This window comes from Lissotriton helveticus, chromosome 3_1, assembly GCF_964261635.1.
Source record: "Lissotriton helveticus chromosome 3_1, aLisHel1.1, whole genome shotgun sequence".
In the NCBI taxonomy this organism is placed as follows: Eukaryota; Metazoa; Chordata; class Amphibia; order Caudata; family Salamandridae; genus Lissotriton; species Lissotriton helveticus.
Window position 1 is genome coordinate 128023592 of NC_136061.1, and position 23181 is coordinate 128046772.

At 41.6% G+C, this 23181-nt stretch overlaps 1 protein-coding gene across 1 annotated transcript in view; it reads left to right on the forward strand.

Annotated features, from left to right (window-relative positions):
• Nucleotides 1–22391, forward strand: part of LOC144822180 (3 beta-hydroxysteroid dehydrogenase type 7-like) — a 125062-nt gene extending 102671 nt beyond the window's left edge. Inside the window, exons 4-7 of the mRNA XM_078679371.1 lie at nucleotides 4862–4970; nucleotides 12182–12281; nucleotides 15064–15226; nucleotides 21493–22391. Of these exons, the coding sequence (XP_078535497.1) occupies nucleotides 4862–4970; nucleotides 12182–12281; nucleotides 15064–15226; nucleotides 21493–21899 (779 nt within the window). The 3' untranslated portion in view covers nucleotides 21900–22391. The remainder of the gene's footprint in view (nucleotides 1–4861; nucleotides 4971–12181; nucleotides 12282–15063; nucleotides 15227–21492) is intronic.
• The last annotated feature ends 790 nt before the right edge of the window (nucleotides 22392–23181 follow it).

Sequence of the window (23181 nt, forward strand, 5' to 3'; positions counted from 1 at the left end):
CACTCCAATCACTGATAACCCAACCGCGCGATTACAGACCAAAATCACAAGCCTGGTATCCGGTGCTGAATGTGATCAGTGGATCAGTAAAAAAGAGGCAGAATTTCTCATGAAAAAGGACCCCAGGGTACCATACTTTTACATCCTGCCTAAAATCCATAAAGCCACTAGACCAGTACCAGGGAGGCCTATTGTCTCTGGGATTGACTCTGTGCTAGAGCCCTTGTCGCAGTTCTGCGACCACTTCTTGCAACCCCTGGTGAAAAGCATCCCCTCCTACATTCAGGACACTACAGATGTGCTTAGATTACTGGATACAGTCCAGGACATAGGAGAGATTGACCTCCTAATTACCTTAGACGTCGAAGCACTCTATACAAATATCCCCCAGAGGGCGACTCTTGAGGTAATTGAGGAAAGACTTGGGCAAGAACTGTGGAGCTCCAACACTCCCCAGACCTTCATCATGGAGTGCGCCACACTAGCCCTTACAGAAAACTACTTTGAATACAGAGGCAAATTCTACCATCAGACCCAGGGGACTTCTATGGGCAGTACCTTCGCCCCCTCGGTAGCCTGTCTGTACATGGCCAAATTTGAAGATACTCATATACATCATGAGTCTAATCCCTTCCGCGATAACATCAGGATGTGGAAACGCTTCATAGATGACATCCTTATCCTATGGAGCGGTCCACCGACCTCACATGAAGATTTCTTGGTTTGGGTCAACACACTTAACCCTCACCTACACTTCACCATGACATCCTCACCCCAGGAAATCGCTTTCCTTGACCTAACGATCAGATTGGAAGCAGGTTCCATAAAGACCACCATGTACCGGAAACCTACAGATCGTAACAGCCTCCTGCACTATACGAGTCACCACCCCAGAGCCCTACGTACCAATCTGCCCTTTGGCCAATTCTTACGAATTAGGCGCAATTGTAGCGCTGTGGCTGATTACAAGAAGGAATCTGCTCTTCTTTCGAGGAACCTCCTCGACAGGGGTTAACCCAAGGGTGATGTTCTCAAGGCAAGGAAACGTGCCAGAAATAATAATCGAGAAGCCCTGCTGGAACGACAGGAGAGAGCCCCTGTTGAAAACCAACCGATCACCTGTGTGACTACCTTTACCTCCCTGTCCAATAAAATCAGGAACACGATTAAACATCATTGGGGCATACTTAACACAGGTGACATGACCTTAGAGGAACCGAGATTTGCTTTCAAGAGGTCACAAAACCTAAAAGATATCTTGATTAGCACCAGACCTAAACCAACGAGGAAAGCAACCCAACTAACTTTATGGCACTTACCCCCTGTGGTGGGCCACTACCCATGTGGCATGTGTGGGGTCTGTAGATACACCCTGACTCTCAAAACTATACTACTCTCCGAAACCTTCAAATGGGAGCTCAGGCAACACACAAATTGTAATACATCTCACTGCATATACTTGTTAATATGCCCGTGCAACCTGCAGTACATAGGGATGACAACCCGCCCTATCAAGACTCGAATCACAGAACATCGCAGCAATTTCCGCTGCAGAAAGACCCACACCAAAATGTGCAAGCATTATGTGGAAGCAAACCACGATGAGAATTCCATGAAGTGGGTAGTTCTGGAGTCCAGTCCCAACTGCCCTGCTAAAGTGCTCTTCAATAAAGAACAGAGATCGGTGCATCGGTTGTCATCGGACCAACAGGGGCTCAATGAAGACATTCCCTGGCATTCATTATAGATTCCCACATTTTTAATATCTACTCATGAGACACAGTGACCGGATACATTCCCTAGCAACGAGAGTTGACAGTGACATTGACCTTTCACCACTTCCGGGTCACTCTCTTACCTGCAGGTACCTCCACTGACCCTAGGGCACTCACTTACATGGGCCCCTAACATAAGGAGACCTAGGTCCCACTACACGGACTGACCAGGGATTACCACTGATATGTTGTGACACAGTGAGGTCAGTCCTTGACACCATGGCGACCTGTGGGCGGCATTACCGTTTGCTACTGACATGTTGTGACACTGAGAGGTTAGTCCTTGACACCTTGGCGACCTGTGGGCGTCATTACCGTTTACTATTGACATGCTGTGACACAGAGAGTTTAGTTGTTGACACCATGGCGACCTGTGGGCGACATTACCGTTCACAATTAACCTGTACCTTGCAACACAGGCACCCATAGGGACCCCTTACATCATGGCCGCCACCCGCAATTAGACACTAGCCTTGTTCACAACTACGTGTACCTCACAACTATCTAATCTATTTATCGCCTATTCGTCTAACCCTTTGGTTTCAAACACTATGCAAACGTCCAATTAACTGAGGTAATCCACGCTCTTTTCACCGCTTTTTACATGGGGCGGTAAGCCAGGGCAACAGCTGCTCTGCAGTGTTTACACCAGCTTAAGATGGCCGCCACGCACTCGGCTCTGCACACGTGACCTTGGGCAGGGGGCGGCTACCCAACGCGTCACGCTGAACGCCCGGCGTTGTTGAAATGACCCGCGCCGCCGAGCTCAAACATCTACTCGAGCTCGGCGGGGATGGGTAGGTCACAACGCCCGGACGCAGAAGACTCCAGGTGAGTGCTTTTAGCGCTTGACAAATGGTGAGCGATCAGCGCCAATACAGGTTTTTCTGGCCTCATTCAGTCCACCCACATTTAAGGCAGGGACTCGCTTTTCATTACCGCGTTTTCTCCTACCCCTTCTCTAGCCATACCTCGAGGGCTTAGCTCTGCAGTTCAGCCCTGCCGAACACTCATGTGGCCTCTAATATATGATCACTAGGTGAGTAGGAGCTTCTACATATGCGAGTTTTTTTACCCATGCCTGTTTAAATGTTTTATGTAGATCACAGGGAGAGTGCTACTATGCCTACTAAGTTACCAAGTGGTGTTACACATAAGACCTGCCTAATACCTGACATTCTACAGGCAGGCGTTGATATTAAGACTGCTGCAATTTTTAACACTGCATTCTTAACACTGTATTTTTACATTGTTGTTTTAAAACTATCACCCTCACTATCCACGGTCCTTTTCACAGTTCTAGTTATTGTGTGTGCACTTCACTTTGACTTTGCACGCTCAATACACTTGGCATGCGGTGGATGTGTAAAATAACGTTCAATACCACCAGCATGTTAGTAGATTTTCTTCCTGGCAATATTGTGACCTACTTTTTTGTTTAACTACTGTTTCCTTATCCTTTCTATAGGCATAGGAGGATCCACAAAGGTAACAATACAACACGTATGATACTAGCATGTTGTTGTCTTCACTTTGGTCCTGAAGAATCGCGGTTAATATACCATTAGCGAGAAACATGTTGACCACATGCACAGCTAGTTTCTACTAGGGGTCACACAACATAATAGGCTGACACCTAGGCAACTAGCTTCACCTTTTAACTGTAGCCAGGGGACCCCCAGAATAAAGTCCATTCCGGTACCCCTTGTTACATTTTAGCCGCCTTATCATAGGAATACACTACCCTGCCCACATACCCCCACTTCACCAAAAGGCAGTTGGAAAAAGATCTCCGCCAAAGAGCCCCTCTCTGAGGTGTGCCCGTCGGGGATTGCACCGCCTCCCCGACGAGGAGCAACCGCCGATGATGAAGCATGACACTCCTCGGGGTGTGTGAGGCAAATACATCCAACATAATGGATGCCCCAGGGTATCATTTAATTCCCCTTCTTGGTCACGCCAGCTAACTATTTCCCTCCCTCCTTTTCCTTATGGAACAGTGCAGCAACCCCATTTTTTGATTTGCTTCTCTAGTACTCAGTACGGACACTAAGCTGCTACTGGACCTTCCACCATCTTGAGTGGTTAATAGTGTCCTCTCGCCTCCCCCCTATTTGAAACCTACTTCAAAGAGTGCCACAGGCCCTTTAGAAGTCGGTATTTACCACCCAATCCTATTGGGTGGTAAAATACCGAATTCTAGTGTACATGCACATCTATGCATGTACACCTATGCCATGTGACACACAGACATGCCCTTAGGGCATGTATGTTTGCCACATGGCACACGAGCCTGCAATTGGGGTGCTACAGGGTGTCAAAGTGACAGCCCATTCCCCCTGCCATAGGAATCAATGGGAAATACCGATTCGGTATTTACCGAATCGGTAAATACCGAATCGGTATTTCCCATTGATTCCTATGGGTTTCACGGCCCATAGGAATCAATGGGAAATACCGATTCGGTATTTACCGAATCGGTAAATACCGAATCTTACAGAATTGGTAATTGTAAATGAAAAATTACCTACATCTGCCTACTTCCAATTTACCTACTCTTAAATACCGATTCGGTATGATTCGTATTTAAGAGTAGGTAAATCGGAATTACCTACATCTGGCCCCTACTAGACCCCAAACTGAACCTTGGCGGTGCAAAGACACAGAGACGGAAAGTACACAGTGGCACAGGAAGGGCCCTAAGGTGTCTAATGGAAGAAAAAAAACAATACCGCCCCCCAGCGGCATCCTTCTAGCGGCGTGGTATGCAAGAGCCATAGTTCGGACGCAGTGGGGTCCTTACACCCCTGATCCCCGGTGCCACTGCACCTGCTGCGCTTGTAATAGCCACGTCCATTTGTGTATTGAGCCTTAAGACCTGCTTATGTAACCTACTTGAGACAAGAAAAAACCTTTTAAAAAAACCTGCTGTCCTTGTCGGTGATTTAAAAAAAATTAATTGGTGGAAGTAACAAGGTTCAATTGCGTCAGATTTAAATGAAAAAGCGTTATTCCATGAATTGAGCAAACTGCACAAAAATCTGTTTAAGGCCGGTTCATCACTGTGCTAATAATGTCTTTCTCAGGGACTGAGAACGTGATCCAGGCCTGCTGTGCCCGAAGTGTACCGTACCTGCTGTACACCGGCTCCATCTCCGCCCTGGGCCCCAACAAGCAGCTGGAGTCAATGCTCAGGTACTGCTGCTGCTATTACTGCTATTACTACTACTACTAGTATTACTACTACTACTGTTACTATTACTATTACTGCGGCTGCTACTACTACTACTACTACTGCTATTAATGCTACAACTGCTTCTGCTAAAAGTAGTAGTACAACTGCTAGTACTACTACTGCTGATGCTACTATAACTGCTACAACTAGCAGTAGTAATGGAACTGCTAGTACTATTACTACTACTTCTAATGCTACTTTACTGCTGCGACTACATCTACTACAGCTACTTCAACTAACGGTACAACCTCTAATACTACTATTACTGTTAGTGTAACCACTACCTTAATAAAGGCTACTACTGCTAATCTTATTATTACTGCTACTACTGCTGCTACTACTAATAGTAGTGCTAGTACAGCTACTACTACTGCTAGGACTATTGCCTTTGGACTATTGACTACTACTACTTCTGCTGTTATTACTACTATTAAGAATATTAATTTAGATTTGTTTTTAGCGCAAAGAAACCTTTGGTTGCTCAAGCACTCTATAAATGAAATACATAAATAAATAACAGAGCTTGTTTTTAGATATCCCCTAAACAGCTCATGCACTGTCTCTTGTGAAACATATTGTTAACTTGTAGTGGGCTTAGGAATGACCCTTTGCTTACCATTGGGTGGCTGCATTGTCACTCTCATTTGGTTGCTTCTCATTCATCACCTTCCATAGGCTTTCCCTCCTCTTCATGTGATTATCCTTCCCCTGGAGCATGGACCGATTACTTGTATCCTTCCACTACTCCCTTTTCAGGAGCTACCTTTTACTTTTTGGTTATGATTCTCTGAAAGAGTGCATGTGTTTTACAACTGTCTCCCTGGTATACTTCTCCCGCCTACCTGTTCCTCTTTCTCGTCCTCCCTCAGTTGCCGTTCTTGCTTCCTCTCCACCCACTTTTTTTTACCTTTCTTGCTTTCCCACCACTCACTTGTCTGTTTGCTTCCCTAGCCCTGCCTGCCCACCTTCTATTGCAGTGGCAGCTCCTCCACTAAGGCGGAGGAGCATCACTCCACTGCTCACAGAGCAGTGTAAACGAAAAAATAAAATGATAACTGAAGTTATCATTTTATTTTTCGTATGGTCAGGCTAGGGTTGGGCGGGGCTTGGCTCCCCTGACGTCATGGAGGAGGAGTGGTTGTGCACTCTGTAAAGTGTACATGAGTATTTGACCAGCCCACTTGGGACAGCCAAACATTCATGCGCATTTCGCATGTTCTCCATTCAGGCTGTAATGCAGCCTGCATGGAGAACATGCCCAGGTCCCCATTCCCTGGCTGAACGCCGAATGACGAAGCTCGACCAATCACAACGCTGCGTTGCAGCATTGTGATTGACTCACGGTAGTCTGTGTGTTTATCAATTACAACACTGCAATGCAGCGTTCTGATTGGCTGTGGGGAGCCCGGGTGCTCCCGGTCCCCGGAAGACACTCACTCGACATTGGAGAGACGCGGCAATGGAGAGACGGTGGCAAACAGGCATCCCAGTGTTTCCATATCCTAACTCTGACTACCTCTACAAACATCAGAGAGGTATCGTGTGTACATTCCGTTCTATAAAGATAACATTGTAGATTAAACATGAGTATTGGAGCTGAATGTTCCACAAATAACAGAGGAACATAAGGAAGAATAATAGTGCATAGCAAACTTGAATATATAACCTATATGTGTATATTTAACACTCCTTAAGTATTGTTTAAACACATAAAGGCAAATTTGCAACCAGAAATAAAGACAATTTCAATTTGTACGTATTTCTGAATCCATGACGACGTTTGGTGGGAAGCGGGTATATGCCGTCCAATCCCGGATACTACGTGGGAACACATTCTCAAGAGGGCATGGAAGGGGAGCAGGAACGCTCGACTCCAGCAGATTCAGTTTTTCATTCTACATCGGGCCTACTTGACCCCGGGCAAGATCCGGAAATACTTCCAGGTCCGAGGCGCAGCGTGCCCCAGGTGTTTAGAGGAGGATGTCGAACTGGAACATATGCTATGGCTGTGCCCACGTATAGAGGGTTACTGGTTGGAAGTAGGGGACCTTTTGAATGCAGTTACAGATAGACAACTAGAGTACGTTATGGACACTTGTTTGTTTCACTGGTTCCCGCACACAGCTAAAACTAAAGTAACCAGCAAATTTATTGATTTGGGTCTCTTGTTGGCCAAAAGAGAAATAACTTGACACTGGAAGGCAAGGGAGGGGCCTTCGAGCAAGCGCTGGCGCAAGGAATTCTGTAAATGGGCAAACTGTGAGAGTGTTGTGAGGCTCAGGCAGGCTACGCTTGTAGGTAATGATAAGGCTCTGGAGGTAGCTAGAGCGTGGGAGGCCCTGGTGCAGTCCCTAAGGGACTCGCTGATGGAAAAGGGTGAGGAATGAGCGATACACGTCCATGTGATTGACAAACAAGGAACACTGCTTTGCAAGCTCTTTGGACAACTGATACCACAGTGGGGTATAAGAATCTGTATGGGCCCACACCACCGAGTATGTAGGGGGGGGGGTGTTGAGGGGTGAGTTGGGTGTTAATATGGGGGCATATTTGATTGACATGGATATCGTGGTACGTGTTTCTATTGATTGTAAGATGACCGTATAAAATCAATAAAATATATTTTTAAAAAACAAACAAATGACGACGTTTGGTCATATTGTACCAACCATAACTCTTCAGATAACAAAAGGAATTGAAAATCGGACCAGAAATTAATTTACAAGAAGATATAATCCCTTTGTTTAATAAAGTATGCCCTTGGTAGACAACTTCTGCTTTGAAGAGATCGCATTTGTTACTAGGTATTTATCCATTTGTAAATAAGCTATAGCACATATTTTTGAGAATTTCTAAATGTGAGTTAATATCTTACTTTAAAACCAAGATATATTCCAAGAAGAATTTGATGTAAGAGTACATGTTCATAAAAATATTAAACATAGCCCTTATGAACCAAACTAACCTAAAAAGGGTAATTAATGTAGCAAAGTTCTTCGACTTCCCCTCTTAATCCACCTGGTAATACGATGCTTTTAAATCCAATGTAGAGAAAACAGTAGCACATTCTAGCATTGCAACTATCTCTTTAGTATGTATTAATAGATGTTTATCAATTCTATTATTGTACGAGACTCCACGGTCCACACATAGTCTAAGGCTACCACTATGTTTTTTTGTGAGGACAATGGATGAAAACTAAACTAATGATCAAAAGTTCCCTGGAAGATCATTTGTTCTTACATCGATTGAAGATCAGTTTGTACAATAAAAGAGGCTCGTCTCAGTTTTTGTTCCGTAGTCATCAATTTGTTGTCAGTAATGATCTTGTTGTGATATCCCTGGAACTTGCCTAATTTGCCACTAAATACTGCCAAATCAAATCTACTATTTTATAATCAAGTTTGAGTTGGTTAACTATCATGGTTTGCGGAAGGACACATTGATCTTTAATCTATGCACATAGACACCTCTGTGTGCAGTGTAAATGTTAATCCAAGCGGACCTGCCTTAATATGTCTTGTCAATTCTGTATCCTATAAACTGTATACTATTTCCTTCAAAAGACACTGCAGTTACAGGTGAAACATCGCTGTAAATATAAATGAATTATAGCTTATGACAATCAATAAATGTATGAATAAACTTGGGGGGGGGAAAAAAATTACCATAATAATGTCATATCCAAATGATGTGATTCATAACTAGGATAACTTTGATGTTAATACTTAGTATCAACCATATTAATAATACAAAAATACCTTTACAATTAATGTACAGGTATGGTCATATAATAACCAATAATGCACCTAAATTTATACAAGATAATTTCTTTGCAGTTTCTGTCCGCTTGATGTAAATTCCTCTCTGTTGAAGGAGCATTCCAAGTATGGCAAGTAAAAATGCCTAACAAAAATGAAGATGCACTAATTTCATGCACATTGAAGCGCTACCAAAGAAGCAAGACCTGATTATGGTTGAGTGTGTGTGCATATTGAAGTAAATAGGAAAGGAAGTGAAAAGGTCCTTGTCAAGAAGATACCAGGTGCCAAACCTACAGGATATCGAGCATAGTAAAGTGCAGTTTTCAGCCATACACTTGTGAACCAACGGTTTTCAACGATCATCTGACAGTGGGTGCCACACTAAGCAGCGAATACTGAATTCAGCAGGGTGGGCATAAAATCACACACAAGAATGACCGTGGGAGACTGATGTATTAGGTGATTTAGTAAAGAAAAGGGTACAGACCCCTTATAGTCAATATTGTAGGTAAGATGTAGATTACTTATTTCATGCAAATTTATTGAAGAAAAACAGAACAGGCTTCCCAGTTAATCCATATTCCAATATATATTGGAGCAGAAGATTTCAACAAATAACAGTGGAGGGAAAAGGAAAAATGGAAAAGGAAAATGTGAATATAATACATATGTTCCGACATACCAACCTCTCATGCAGCATTCTGCCAGACAGTGAGCTTGGTCTTCACATAGGGCAAGGTGCCTAGTCGTTGGAAGTAGGGGTGCTGCAACGCCCCCTGAAATAACCATGCTGGAGCTCAGAAAGTGAATGACCAATAAGATGTCTTTAAATTCTGTATTTATTTGGTCACATTTACTGAGCGTTCAAAGACAGAGATCAAATGCCTGGATCTGTCTTCTGACAAATAGTTTATTTTTCGTTTAACATGGTGATTGGGGTTTACTTTTTATTCTCTGACTTCAAAGTGACAGGATTTTGTAAAGTTGAACTGTATGACAGTCTTGCTAGAGTAAAAGAAGTGTGAACGGAAAGGCTGTAAGATGCCATTTTTTTATTTGTATACGTGTCAATGGACAGTACAACATTTCCAAAACATATCAGCAATAAGGAAACACAAATAAAACTTTTTTGTAATTCTGAAGTGTGATGGAAATGGTTTTAATAGGATCAAAACAAATCAAGACTCTTTACTTAGGAATGTGCAATTATAATTATTCGCTAAAACCCAAATTCCATACGTTGTTTGTGCACTATTTATATTTAGGAGTAAATCTGCATGTTTGTGCAAATGCAGTGGTCATTTCAGAGGAAAGCATGCTGTCTATAAATGACTACACCACGCTTTAGCAATATATTGGCAACAATGTATTACAAAATACACCACTGACTAAATACCACATCCTCACCACTCTCCTCCCAAATGGGCTTGACGCATTCGCTACACTTGTTCTTTGTGTGACGCGTGGATTTTTCACAATCCCTATGACTTCTGTGATGTAACATTGATGGCAGAACCTCACCCTGAAAATTGTTCCAGCACCAGTGGGCAAGTGTAAGGTGAAATACTTCCTTCGACAACTATCATACAAAGTATTCATACTTTTTCATCATGGTCGTCTTTCTTACAGCTCACCTTGCAGCATCATGCAAGGAGCTAGGTATGTGCTGTAAATACTAGGGCCTAGATGTAGGTAATTCCCATTTATAGACTCCTAAATACCGAATTTTACCGATTCGGTATTTAAGAGTCTACCATTTAGGTAATTCTGAATACCATTTAGGTAATTCCGAATTCAGGAATACCGAATCTGTAAGATTCGGTATTTACCGAATCGGTAAATACCGAATCGGTATTGCCCATTGATTCCTATGGGCCTTGAAGCCCATAGGAATCAATGGGCAATACCGATTCGGTATTTACCGAATCGGTAAATACCGAATCCTGCAAGGGTGCAGGGGGTGTCACTTTGACACCCTCTAGCACCCCAAGTACAGGCTTGTGTGACATGTGGCACACATACATGCCCTAAGGGCATGTCTGTGTGTCACATGGCACAGGTGTGCATGCACAGATGTGCATGCACACCTGAATTCGGTATTTTACCACACAACAGGATTGTGTGGTAAAATACCAACTCTTAAGGGCCTGTGGCACTCTTAGGAGTGTCAGCTACATATGGATTTACCGATTCGGTAAATATACCAATTCGGTATTTTACTGAATCGGTATATTTACCGAATCTGTAAAATTACCGATTCTTTAAATTACATGTCCCTACATCTGAAAACCCTAATACCGGTCGGAAACGGCCAAAATCGGCCGTTTCTGACCGGTATTAGGGCTCCAACATCTGGCCCCTAGATGTTACTATTACCCAACTAAAAGTGACTCACTTTTTGAAACTTTGAAGGATTACAGGCTGATTTATTTTTGTCAGAATTAGAACTTGAAACATATATATCGTTAAAAAACAATGAGCTGAAAAGAGAAGATACACTCTTGTGACAGTCATGAAAAGCAGGGTAGTGCGTGTAGGACTAGATAGGAAGTTGACAAAGCGTACAGATGCAAAATAGACTATATGGACCTTCTTCTACTATCAGCCACTGACCGCTTTCTCTTCAGTCATATTGGCTGCAAATTCAAACCCTTGAAATGTGCTATTAATAGAAATAGAAAACGTTGTTTGCCTGTATTGAGGTCAAATATTTGGACCTATAATTGTACTGCAGCCACGACAGAGCTTATCACCACATCGCCATTATTGGTTTAAACTAATAATAATAATAACAATAATAATAAAAACAACAACAAGAACATCAACAAGAACTACAACAATAATAATAATTATAATAATAGTAACAATAATACAATAACAATACATTATTACTCTTATTATTTATTATTATTATTATTCCTATTATTATCATTGTCTTTATTATTAGTGATAATAATATAGTTGTATGGTAAGTTTTTCACTGAATGCCCTAATCAATGATTGAATTTGAAACAGTTAAATTGAAAAGGAAGGTTTATGGTTAGCAAACGATCCAGGAACTTTTGAAAGCTAGAAAGGAAACTATCAATTATGCACATCTATCTCCGAGTTTATTTTATTTTTGTATGGCTGAGCTTTAAAATATTCTTATAGAAAGCATTTCATAAAGAGTGAACTCCTTCATTAAAAAGCACAGTCTTTCAAGTAGTCTTACATGTACCTGTATTGTAATGTTTATCTCTAAAACCAGACAACAGTGAATGAGTCTGCAACATCTGCACTCCTTCTGACACTCTACCATGACTTCTGCTGTTCTAGCATTTTTTTGGTAGAATCTTGTTTGTCCTGTGTATCTTTTTTTCAATGATTGGTTGTAATGGATCCTAACAAAACTTTCTTTCTATTAGAGGAACAGAGGATACCAAGTATAATGGGGAACCCGTGTTATCATATGGGAGGACCAAGGCTACAGCAGAAAAACTAGTCCTCAGAGCTAACGGTGAACAGGTAGAGACACAAACTTTTCCTGCAGTGCAGGTAGTTGAAGAGGGGCTCTCAGTATTAGGATATGGGGGCTGTGCTGTGTAATTAGCTATTCTGAACTATTTACTTTACATCATAATATCATCAGAAATCTGGAGAAGTCACTTCATATAGGCCTTCTGTGAACTTCAAAAATTATTTCTGTGAACACATTCACTAAATGTATTTTTCCATAAATATGTACTTATTTTCTACTTGCACATTGCCTTTGAGGGAATAACTCATGGAACCTTTTCATGACCTGCTGATTATTATTTTGTTCAATTTGTATCTTTCGTTTGTGCCATATAAATGTAAAAGAATTTTCTGTCCAGAGTCTTAATTTTCAATTTTTGGGATTATAATTTACTCTCGAATTATGCTAAAGTGACATGCTCCATGAATCACCATAGATGGTGTTCCAGACATTATATTTTGGGAATGAAAGCAATCACCGAATATACAGCAATAAGTAAGAAGTGTCATTTATCTGCAAATAAATGTTACCACTTATGAATTCATAGAGGAATGAATTTGTGCATTAACAGAAACAGTAAACATAACTAGAAAGTCTTGACAAGGGGCCCCTTCTAACATTGCTGTGCACTATTGGTTTATGCACATTCAGCCAATAATATTTGTAGTGACTACATAGGTATACACTGGGCTCTTAAAATATAGGAATTAATTCATATACCAGCAACTTAGCTAAATAAACTGAACTTGATTCAAGCAAAGAAACTAACTCTAAGGAGATTAATTTATAAATGATTTACTTGAAACAAGACACACAGACTTGAATTCAGATGTCTATGTAGTAAACAGGACAGTCAATAAAACTAGGATGTCCCCTCTGCAACTATTAAAAAAACACCACATTTACTCACCCTTCTATCTGGGAAAAATAGAACAGTACATTGTCAGTTAGTCATGCATTTCGAAAAAGGTACCTGTGTGGATTATCAACATAAACAGGCTAACTTTACTACTTATGGCTATTTACTAATACGAGTGCAAAGTTACTCAAAAGAAAAGACATATCTGTATCTGCCCCATGAAACAGGATGGAGCCAAATTTACAAATGTAAGTTACTCCTGCTAAGAAGGAGCAGTATCAAATCCAGCAGCATCCAAGTGGTACTGAACTTATTCCAGGACAAGCTGGAGTACATTGACCTCTGTTTTGGCTGTAGTAACTTTAGAGGTGCAGTTGTGAACAGCAATGTGCTTACAGTTTTCTAGGTGAGTGCATGTCTCTCCCTAAACTCCATACCTAGTCCTACCTAAGCCCCTCCTTACTCCTCTATAAACCCTTCCAATTTAGTAGTAAATATGTCCCTTTGTCCAGGCACTCCCTCATGTGCCTTCCACATTTACAACTAAGGGCCCGATTCTGATGCGGTTAGGAAATCTTCCCAATCTAATCGGTTTGGAAATGGTTTCTGACCGACTTCGATCAGAAGAGTCCGACCGACCGAGTATGATGCATCCGGATGCTTCCAGATATGATTTGGTAGGACACCCATTGACTTCTATGGAGCCTAATCTGGCCCTCGGTCGGGAAGACACGTTCCTAATCCGATTCGGAAGGAGCAAATGCCATTAGGAGGCCTTCCTAACAGCATCATAATCGGGCCCTAGGTGGGAATGCTTTCCTAACCGCATCGGAATCGGGCCCTAAGAAGTTAACTTACAGAGAGAGAGAGAGTGAGTGGTGTGTGTGTGTGTGTGTGTGTGTATGTGTGCATGTGTGTGTGTGTGTTTGTGTGTGTGTGTGTTTGATATCTTGGCACTGCCAGCCAAAGCTGAAGCCTACCATAATTCCCCCAGTTGAATGGTGCTGAGTTGTAGGAGAATATCAATAGCTGAAGAGAGAAGGGGTAAAAGCCAGAAGCTGCACTGTTGATGCTAGTGATCCTGAAGGGTCCTTTGTACGGTACCCCTTGGACAGCTCTTCCTTTTCGCTACTGGGGGCCCTCGGTGCAACTCCTTTCCTCACTTTGAGCACTTCTGGTTGAGAAGTGAAAATTGAGGGAGCTCAGGTGAACCATCAGGATTCCATAGTTTGGAGCCATTGAGGAAAGAGAGGGCCAGATGTATTAATCTTCGCTGTGTGAAAGAGAGAGGGCAGGAATGCACCAAATCTACTAAGATATGACTCATTCCTGCCTGCTCCCTGAGCGGGTTCACCAAGTGCTGCCTGGTGCCAAAGTAGGCGCCTGTGGTGCAAGTGTCCATGCATTACTCGAATTGGTCACCTATTCTGCACAAAAACAATGTTCAAAGGCAGTTTACTTTTTCTTTGTGTGCTGCAGACTGCAGGACCCACGTCTGGGCATACCCTTCCCATATAGGGTGAACAGCAAAACACACAAGATGATGTGGGAAGGGTATGCCCAGACGTGGGTCCCGTGCTCACTACGCCACTGGAGTCAAGTTATCCTGGCTGAAGACGGCTGATAGCCAGAAACCGGTCCTAGGATGCTAGATTCCGGTACAGTGAAGACATGGCTTGGCAGTTTGGGCTGGACTGTTCCCATGAGGCACAGGGTCAAGACTGATTTGCATATGGCCATGTCTGAACTGGGGTGGCTTGGTGAGCAAAATAACGATGGTTTAAACCCAGATCTGGGACTGGGGGTGAATGTTTTGCCATTGTGCAACATTCCGTCCATCATCTTGTGTGTTTTACTATGGATAATCTCTCCATAAGAACACTGTTTCCTAATATCGGGTGTGATCACTGGTGTGTTTTGCTGTTTTTCAGCTGGCCAATGGCAGCAAACTGATCACCTGTGTAATTCGTCCAAGTAACATATATGGAGAGAAGCTGAAAGAGATCAAGAACACCTATTTGACCACAAAAGCCAGTAAGGGCTGCATAAGCTTTCTTGAACCGGAAGGAGTTCAGAATAACTTCACATACGTAGGTACGTTGTAATGCTATTTAAAGAATTAGCTCATTTTAAAAAGAGGTAATTTGTCTGTTTTCCCTCTATTTCCAGTTAGTCATGCTTTTATTGCATGTAAAAAAGAAATCAAAGGATATTAGTAATTGGCACTGGTCAGGCATATACCAGCGATGTATTGAATTGTAATGTCCAATATAGTCTTTGAATTTTTTACTCAGGGTATGATCAATTGTAGCATGTGGAAATCTTATATGGGCTGTTAAAGAAAGGATATCATTTTTGACGTGGGGCCCAACTTTTCCATGTCTGGTTTTGTTGACTTTGGGATTATGTCTGTTAAGCCACTGGTAAACAGTGGTATAGAGTCTGTCCTTTCTCCTAACAACATGTACTGTGCATTGGATAAATGGCTTATCTAACTAACCAAGAGCGAGAGAGCTGAAAAGAAGGTGGGAATAATGGGGAGATTGACTGTCAGTGACTGGCTAGAGCACAGGATAAGGCTGGAACCGCACCACCAACTTCTCAGAACATTCCTAGTGGGGTAACACTTTCAAGACAGAAGACTGTGCCTGACTGCTGGAAAAAGAGGACTCAACACCTCCTGGCTCCTGATGACAGCTGACACCGAAAGGCTGGGGCTGCTGTCAAGGGCTAAGTGGTTGTTTGTCTGTTCCAGGAAAACAAGAGCAGTAGGACTTCTGAATCCAACAAGGTCCAGTTGAGCACTGTGGACTGGACCTGCAGGAGCCCTAGCTGAAGATAACCCAGACGACTGTCCTGAGGACTTCAGGATTGCTTGATTGACCAGGTTCCACAATATTCAGAAACATGTACTGATTGCAATGACTAACTCATCGTGATCGTACCTCTGTAATATGGAGGACTGCAGTCCTCCTGCCAAAAAATGAGGTAGTTTGTAACTGGTTTGCAGACCTTTCCTATTTGTGATCCTAGTGATCTGGTTCATTGTGAATATGCTCAAACAAATCAAAGCACAATGGCAGGCAACAGTATTGGTTACCACTAGCCGGCATAGCAAATGCACAGTTTAGCTAAGTTTATGAAGGTAAATTAATGTAGCAGCAGTTGGAGAAAAGAAATTGATATTGTAATTTTATCCCTGGATCAAGGTGCTGAGGCTTGCCACCGGAGGCACATCCTCAGTGGGAAAGAAAACCAGATTCTTCCGACTCAGAGCTGCTTGCCATGCTGAAACTGGTTCAGTGGGACACTGTGGTAAAGGTATCAGGCCTCGTGGAGCCCTGACCTGCCACAGCTTCCAGCCTTGCCCCACTGGTGGATTATGAGAAGGTCAAACCTCTCTTTCAGTACCACTACCTCTCTCTATCTCACTTCTCTCAACCTCGCTCACTTGTCTCTCAGTCTCTCTATCACTCTTTTGTCACTCACTCTACCTCACTCTAGCGAGAGGCAAATGAGGCTAGAGAGGTGAGGGGGTAGGCAAGGTAGTACTTAGAGAATAATCACATTTCGGCTGATGAAATGATGACAATTCTGAAAACAATGTTTTCATTTCCATTGTTGCAGAGAAGGTTCCAGTTGTGAAGTGTTGTTTCATTTTTTATTACAAAAAGATGGCATATATAGCCCCACTTATGAGCTGCCTGTGCACATGTGCCACTTTATGTGTTACACTTCTTAACCCAGTATCCATCAAGGCTGTGTCTTTCCTTTAATGACCAGACATTTTAATCATTGTGATACCCGAAATATATCACAGAAGGAAGAGGGTCCGAGCTTTAAAGGTCCAGCACCAAAAGTTGAGGGTGATGGAGAAGCACAACATGATGCACATCAGGTCACATTGAAAAGGCTAGAGGACTGTTTCAAAGAAAAGATAAACATACTCTTAGAACGGCATAAGTTCTTCAGCAGGGTACAGGGAATAAATGAAAAGACAGCATACTGTATTGCAGTACTCAGAGGATTATAAGCCACTTGCGAATTTGGTCAACCTAATAATTTTGTTATACATGATCAACTTGTAAGATGCAGAAATAGCCCCCTGGTGCAGGAGAGCTACTTGCTTTAAATCTGAACCCACCAGAGTCAATAGATATTGCTAACGGCATAGAGCATACTGCCAAATGCATAAAAGAAATAAAACTCAAACAAAAAATGAATTGCTAAATGAGTCAGAGGGTGTTAACAATGTAGTTGAAACAGATAAAATATACAAGGTAAAACATCTCCAGACACAGAAACCTAACAAAGTAGTAAACTAGATAAGTTAAGGTGTTACAGATGTGGCAACACTAATCCCATAGAGAACAATCCCAAGTGCCCTGCAAGGTCTGTGCTTTGTAAAAAATGCAACTAAAGGGAACGCTTTAATAAAGTGTGCAAAGACTCTGGAACTAAAGAAATAGACTTGGTTAAATCTGTAATGACAATGATTGTGATACCGAAAATAGAATAATTTTTCCGGTACACTCTTTTGAAAAAAGTCAGAACATATCCTGTCCCACATGGGATATGGCATTAGATGGAGTAATGTTCAACGTCTATGCAGACTTGTGCCCCCCATACACCTTCACTGATAACAAGAGTTTCAAGGATAAATTTGCTGGGAAGGATTATACTTTAGAGCCACCTGACATCTAACCAGGGGGTTAAAATAAAGATCCCATCGCATTGAAAGGAATGGTTAAAATGTGCAATCCTTTAAGGAGAGGAGCATAGTGGGAAAATATACATAACTTAACAAGGTTAGAATCTGTCGAGATAGAAACATCGGAAGGATTTAGGCATAATGCTTGACCCAAACAATGAGGAGCAAGTGCTTATAATTGCCAGATCTGTTGTAGGCAAAGATGTATGTGAAGAGTTTCCTGAAATCTTGACAGATAAATTAGGACTTTTAAAAGAAATGTTCACAAAATTAAGCTTAAAAATAATGCAGTTCCAGTTTTTCACAAAACCAGATCCAGTTGTTACTTATGAAAGAACCCCTAAAAAAAGAACTAGACAAATTAGAAGTTCAAGGAGTAATCGAAAAAAAATTGAAATCTCAGAATGGCTCACGCCCATAGTTATTACCACCAATCATAATTCTAATGATTTTCAACTATGCGTAGATCTTCGTGACCTAAACTCTAACCTCTGGGTGAACAGACATCCTCTACCCAGGATCAACAAATTGTTAGGCCTAACACACAATGCAAACATTTTCAGTGTGCTTAATCTTTCAGCAGCCTACCACCATGTGGCGCTTCACAGAAATCCAGACCACTTATATTTTTCACTTCACCCTTTGGAGTGTACCGTTACAGCAGAATGGCCTTTGGTTTAGCATCGGCTGCTGCGGCCTTCCAAAGGGTGATGTAGCACATATTTGAGGATTGCAGGCGAACACTGTGTTTTCAGGATAACATTTTGATATATGGATATTATGAAAAGGAACATAATGAAAATGTGAGAATTGTTCTCAATAACCTCCAAGTAGCTGGCTTAACAATTAAAAGTGAAAAATGTTAAATTGTTGTTACAGCCATTGCCTACTTAGGTCACACCATTTCAAGCGAAGGAATAAAGCCCAAGATCAGCCTTATATATTCAGTAAGAAATACATCTCTTCCTTCGAACAAATAAAAGTTGAAAACATTTTTAGGACTTGCTGAATGTATGTCCAAATGTGTAAAGAACTTTTCAGACACAGTACAACCCTTATGCCTATTACTAAAACAGTATGTCATTTGAATGAGAAGATACACACTCCAATGTTTTTACAAAACTTAAAGAGGCAATTGTGAAAGCACCTAATATTGGTAAATTCAATGTGAACCACAAACCTATTCTAACCAATGATGCCAGTAACAGTTGTCTTGAGGCTACCTTATCTCAAGTAGTAGAAGGAACAGAAAGTATAATCGCCTTTGCTTCCAGACAACTTAAAGGGTCTGAAGTTAATTATTCAACTGTAGAAAAAGAGGCGCTAGCCTGTTTCTGGAGAATCAACTATTTTAAATGTTATTTATGGGATTTGCCATTCCTGCGAAGAACAGGCCATAAACCTTTTAATCCCAGTACTATCCACTAAAAGCATAGAAAACACCACCCCACATATAGCTAAGTGGATATTAAGGTTACAACATTATAACTTCAAAGCTGAATATGTACCAGTAGCAAAGAACCCTGTAGCGGATTGCTTATCCAGATTACTTACTACTGATCACTCACCTGATATATTGTCTTCCAATGAAACATTTCAATTCATTACAATCCCAGCTATATTGGAAAGAGAGTGGTAACCTTACTATCAGTTAGATAAAAAATCCTGCAGGGATGGCCAGAAAAATGAAAAACTCTACCGAGCAAGTGCAACATAAACTGGAATGTAAGTATTTAACACTCAAGGAGAGTATATCCTAAAAGCCTACAGAATTGTACTGCCAGAACATTTAACAAAGCGATTTATTGATATTGCCCATGAGGGGCATTTAGGAAGAAACCTGACTAAGAACAAGATCAGAGTAGAATATTGGTTTGCCACCATGGATAAAATGGTAAAAAAAACAAAGTAAGGGATTGTTACACATGTGGGAAAAGTGATAAAACCAAGGTGATATGCAAGGCCCCACTTTCATCTGTAAAAGTTCCATCTAAACCATGGGATAAGTTGGAATTAGATTTAATAGGTCCTGTTAACATTCCAGGAATCATTCACAAATTTGTCTACAACTTGTTGACTACTACTCACATTGGGTAAACATTCAATTTGTGAGTAACATAAGTAAAAAGTAATTCATAGAATTCCTTAGAGATGTATTTACAAAAGAAGGTATCCCTAGTGCTATGATAACAGATAATGGGGTACAATGTGTGTTGGAAGAATTTAAAACATTTCTATCAATCACATAAGAACACCGGTGTACTGCCCTACAGCCACTTGATTGGTAGAGAGAACAAATAAAATGATAATGGAATCTATCCAATTATCTTTCACATCAGGCAAATCCATACAGAAAACTTTGAGAGACATGCTGTGAGCATACCTCACTTCCTCAAATGCCGTCACAGGGCTTTCTACTTTCGCTGTCCTCAAAGGGAGGAAACCTGTTTCCAAGCTTACTCCTAGTTGGTTGAATGGAGGACAACCTGTGTGGTCAGTTCATACTCACCAACAAAGATATAAATCCTGGTAGGACAAGAAATTGGGAGCTAAAGTCAGAAATGAAAGATAGGGCACTGGGTATTAAGAACAAATTCAACAAATATTGGTGAAATTAAACGAAATTCAGTGGTTCTGGAGGGAAGTATAATGTGGAGCATGGACAGGATAGCTCATTGTCCAGAGAGCTCTATTACAATTAGCAATTAGAAACAGGCCTAAAAAAATCAGGAACAACAGAAAGTAGGATGAGTACCAGAAACTGCCTGGAAATCTGTAGCAGATGCTGGTTTGCAAGTGTACTTGTGGGACACTTGTGTGAATATCCAATTACTACCACCTGGAAGCATTTCCACATGTGAAATGCTGCCTAATGAACAATGTAGCATTGACATATTTGTGCAATGACATTCAAAGTAATATCTCCACAGAACTGGGAAAATATCTTCACTCAAAGCCTACCAATTGTTATTCTTTCTACTTTACACCTTGGAAAGATATTTGCTTCTGTCAGGCGCGGCCCATGCAGGTAAGAGTGGTGGGGCAGTGGGGCCGGGTGGGAGAGGGATTTTGACAGACGACGACGAAGGAAACTTGGGCCACTCCTGGCTTCTGTTCCTGACAAGAGTAACTTTCTGACCAATTCCAGGAAGGGAATGGGTTGAAAAAAAAGTATGAGAATACCCACAAACTCTCGAGTTTAAGGCTGTTCCTGAACTATCCTTGGAAACCCACCATGGAAGTAATTCCCTACCACCTGAGAGGAATTTACAAGCAATATTACAACACTGAGTGGAAATATTGTATGTGAATAAATGTATTAACCTGTGTAGGGTTACCTTCTGTTAAAAGCTTGCCATTTATGAGCGTATGGTGGACAGGCACATACAAATAGCTATGTCAATCATGATCATAAATTGTATACCAATACATGATTTATGTGGGAAACCAAGCAAGCAGTGGAGTACTACATATTAAACCTCTAAATTATAATCTGCTTTCTAGTTATTGGAAGGATTACTTAATGAGGTGCATGTTTGAGGAAAGAACGCTTGAAAATGTCCCTAAATTAATGTAGTTGTGTGCATAAACTCACTGTCTAGGTATGCTTTCTGACAATCATATCCCACAAATTATTTATATGTTCCAGGAAATGTGGCGTGGATGCACGTACTGGCTGCCAGACAGCTGCAGTTGAAGCCGGAAGTCCTGGGAGGGCAGTTGTACTATACGTATGATCACACCCCGGCGCGACAGAGGTGCCTGCTGATGCGCGATCTCTTCTTGGAGGTGGACCCCACAATCCGACTGGGCTCGCACGTACCTTACTGGAAGATGTGGATATTCATACATATACATGTGGTAATCCGCTTCCTGGTGAAGCCTTTCTGGACCCTGAAGCCATTCCTCACCAAGCCATTGTTGAATGTCATCGTCACCTCTTTATCCTACGAAACGGACAAGGCCACCAGGCACTTTGGGTACAGGCCTCGCTACAGCTGGGAAGAGACTAAATCGAGGGTCAGCCACTGGTTGAAAAGTATCAAAGACAATTAGGGACATTGTTATGCACCCTAATTGACATGTTTGGCAAAAAGCTGGAAAATCAACCTAAGACTTTTGAGACATTTAAACTTAAAGTAATTGTTAAGGAACTGTAAGGGTAGCAATTGTGACTGCTTGTAACCTTTGCTGACTAGGAAAGGCTACATTTCAAAAGGGGGGGAATCCTTCATTTGCAGTATTCTGGAATCAGTGCCAAATGTAATTGCTTTCCACGAGCGCATTTCATACAGGCTCGAATTCACCCCATCTGCACTTTAGTAGTTATGCCGCTGCTTTGTCGCACCTCTATGGATGTCTAGACACGCAGGAAGGCATGGTAAGCAGCAGTCATTCTGATTGGGACTGATCAATTATCCACCAGCAGCATTTGAAGCAGCTACTTGTTCCTGTCATTCTGATTGGGCATTATCTGGCCAGATAGAATTGAGCCCTCTGTTTTAGCAATACTGATTGGCTGCCTCACTGTCAGATTGGCTGTGGTTTGCCACATTTTCTCGGAACGCTGTGAAGTTCAGTAAGGTGAAGTTTGGGTCGTAGAACCAGAAGCCTTGTTTGCAGTCACTTACAATCCAGGAGAGGGCGGTCCAATGAGGAGTGAATATCTGAAATACAACATGATGACGTCTCCATGGCTGGGCCCTTGAGATCATAAACGTACTTTCCAGCTGGTTGGGAAATTGCTCATCAGGGAGCCAAGAGACAGTTCAATGTGGTGTGTACTGTAGAAATAATCAATCATATTATTTTAAGTGAACTAACTTTACAGTCTATTTAAACATTTATGAGTGAGGCTTGTTGTAGTGCAAATTTGGTGAACATAATTTGCTGAACTGAATCTTCTCTGCTCCAAACGTTTATAAATAAATGAGCCCAAAAGTTATTTGCCAGGATTAAACGGGTTGGGGGATCGAGGAAAGCTGAAATTATAGGACTGGTTTCCCGCATCTGCTGTCTCCTGCCTTTATATTTATGCACATAGTTGAAATGCTTTCTTGCATTTTGGGAACTAAACTAGTGCACTGAATGAGAAACTGATATATCCTTAATGGCTGATTGCATGAAAGTATTCTGTGTTGTTACAAAGAATACAAATAACTATTTTTCTAAGAGATAAGTGCAAAATAGTATCATTTCTAATTTTCCAGTGAAATTGTTGTTGTAACAACATTGATGGATTACCTAGCAGAAAAAAGAGTCGTCTGCCTTGTAGTAAGCCTGTATGTCATTGCCTTGAGACACCTTAGTGTCAGAACCCTGGTGGGCCGCTAATTCT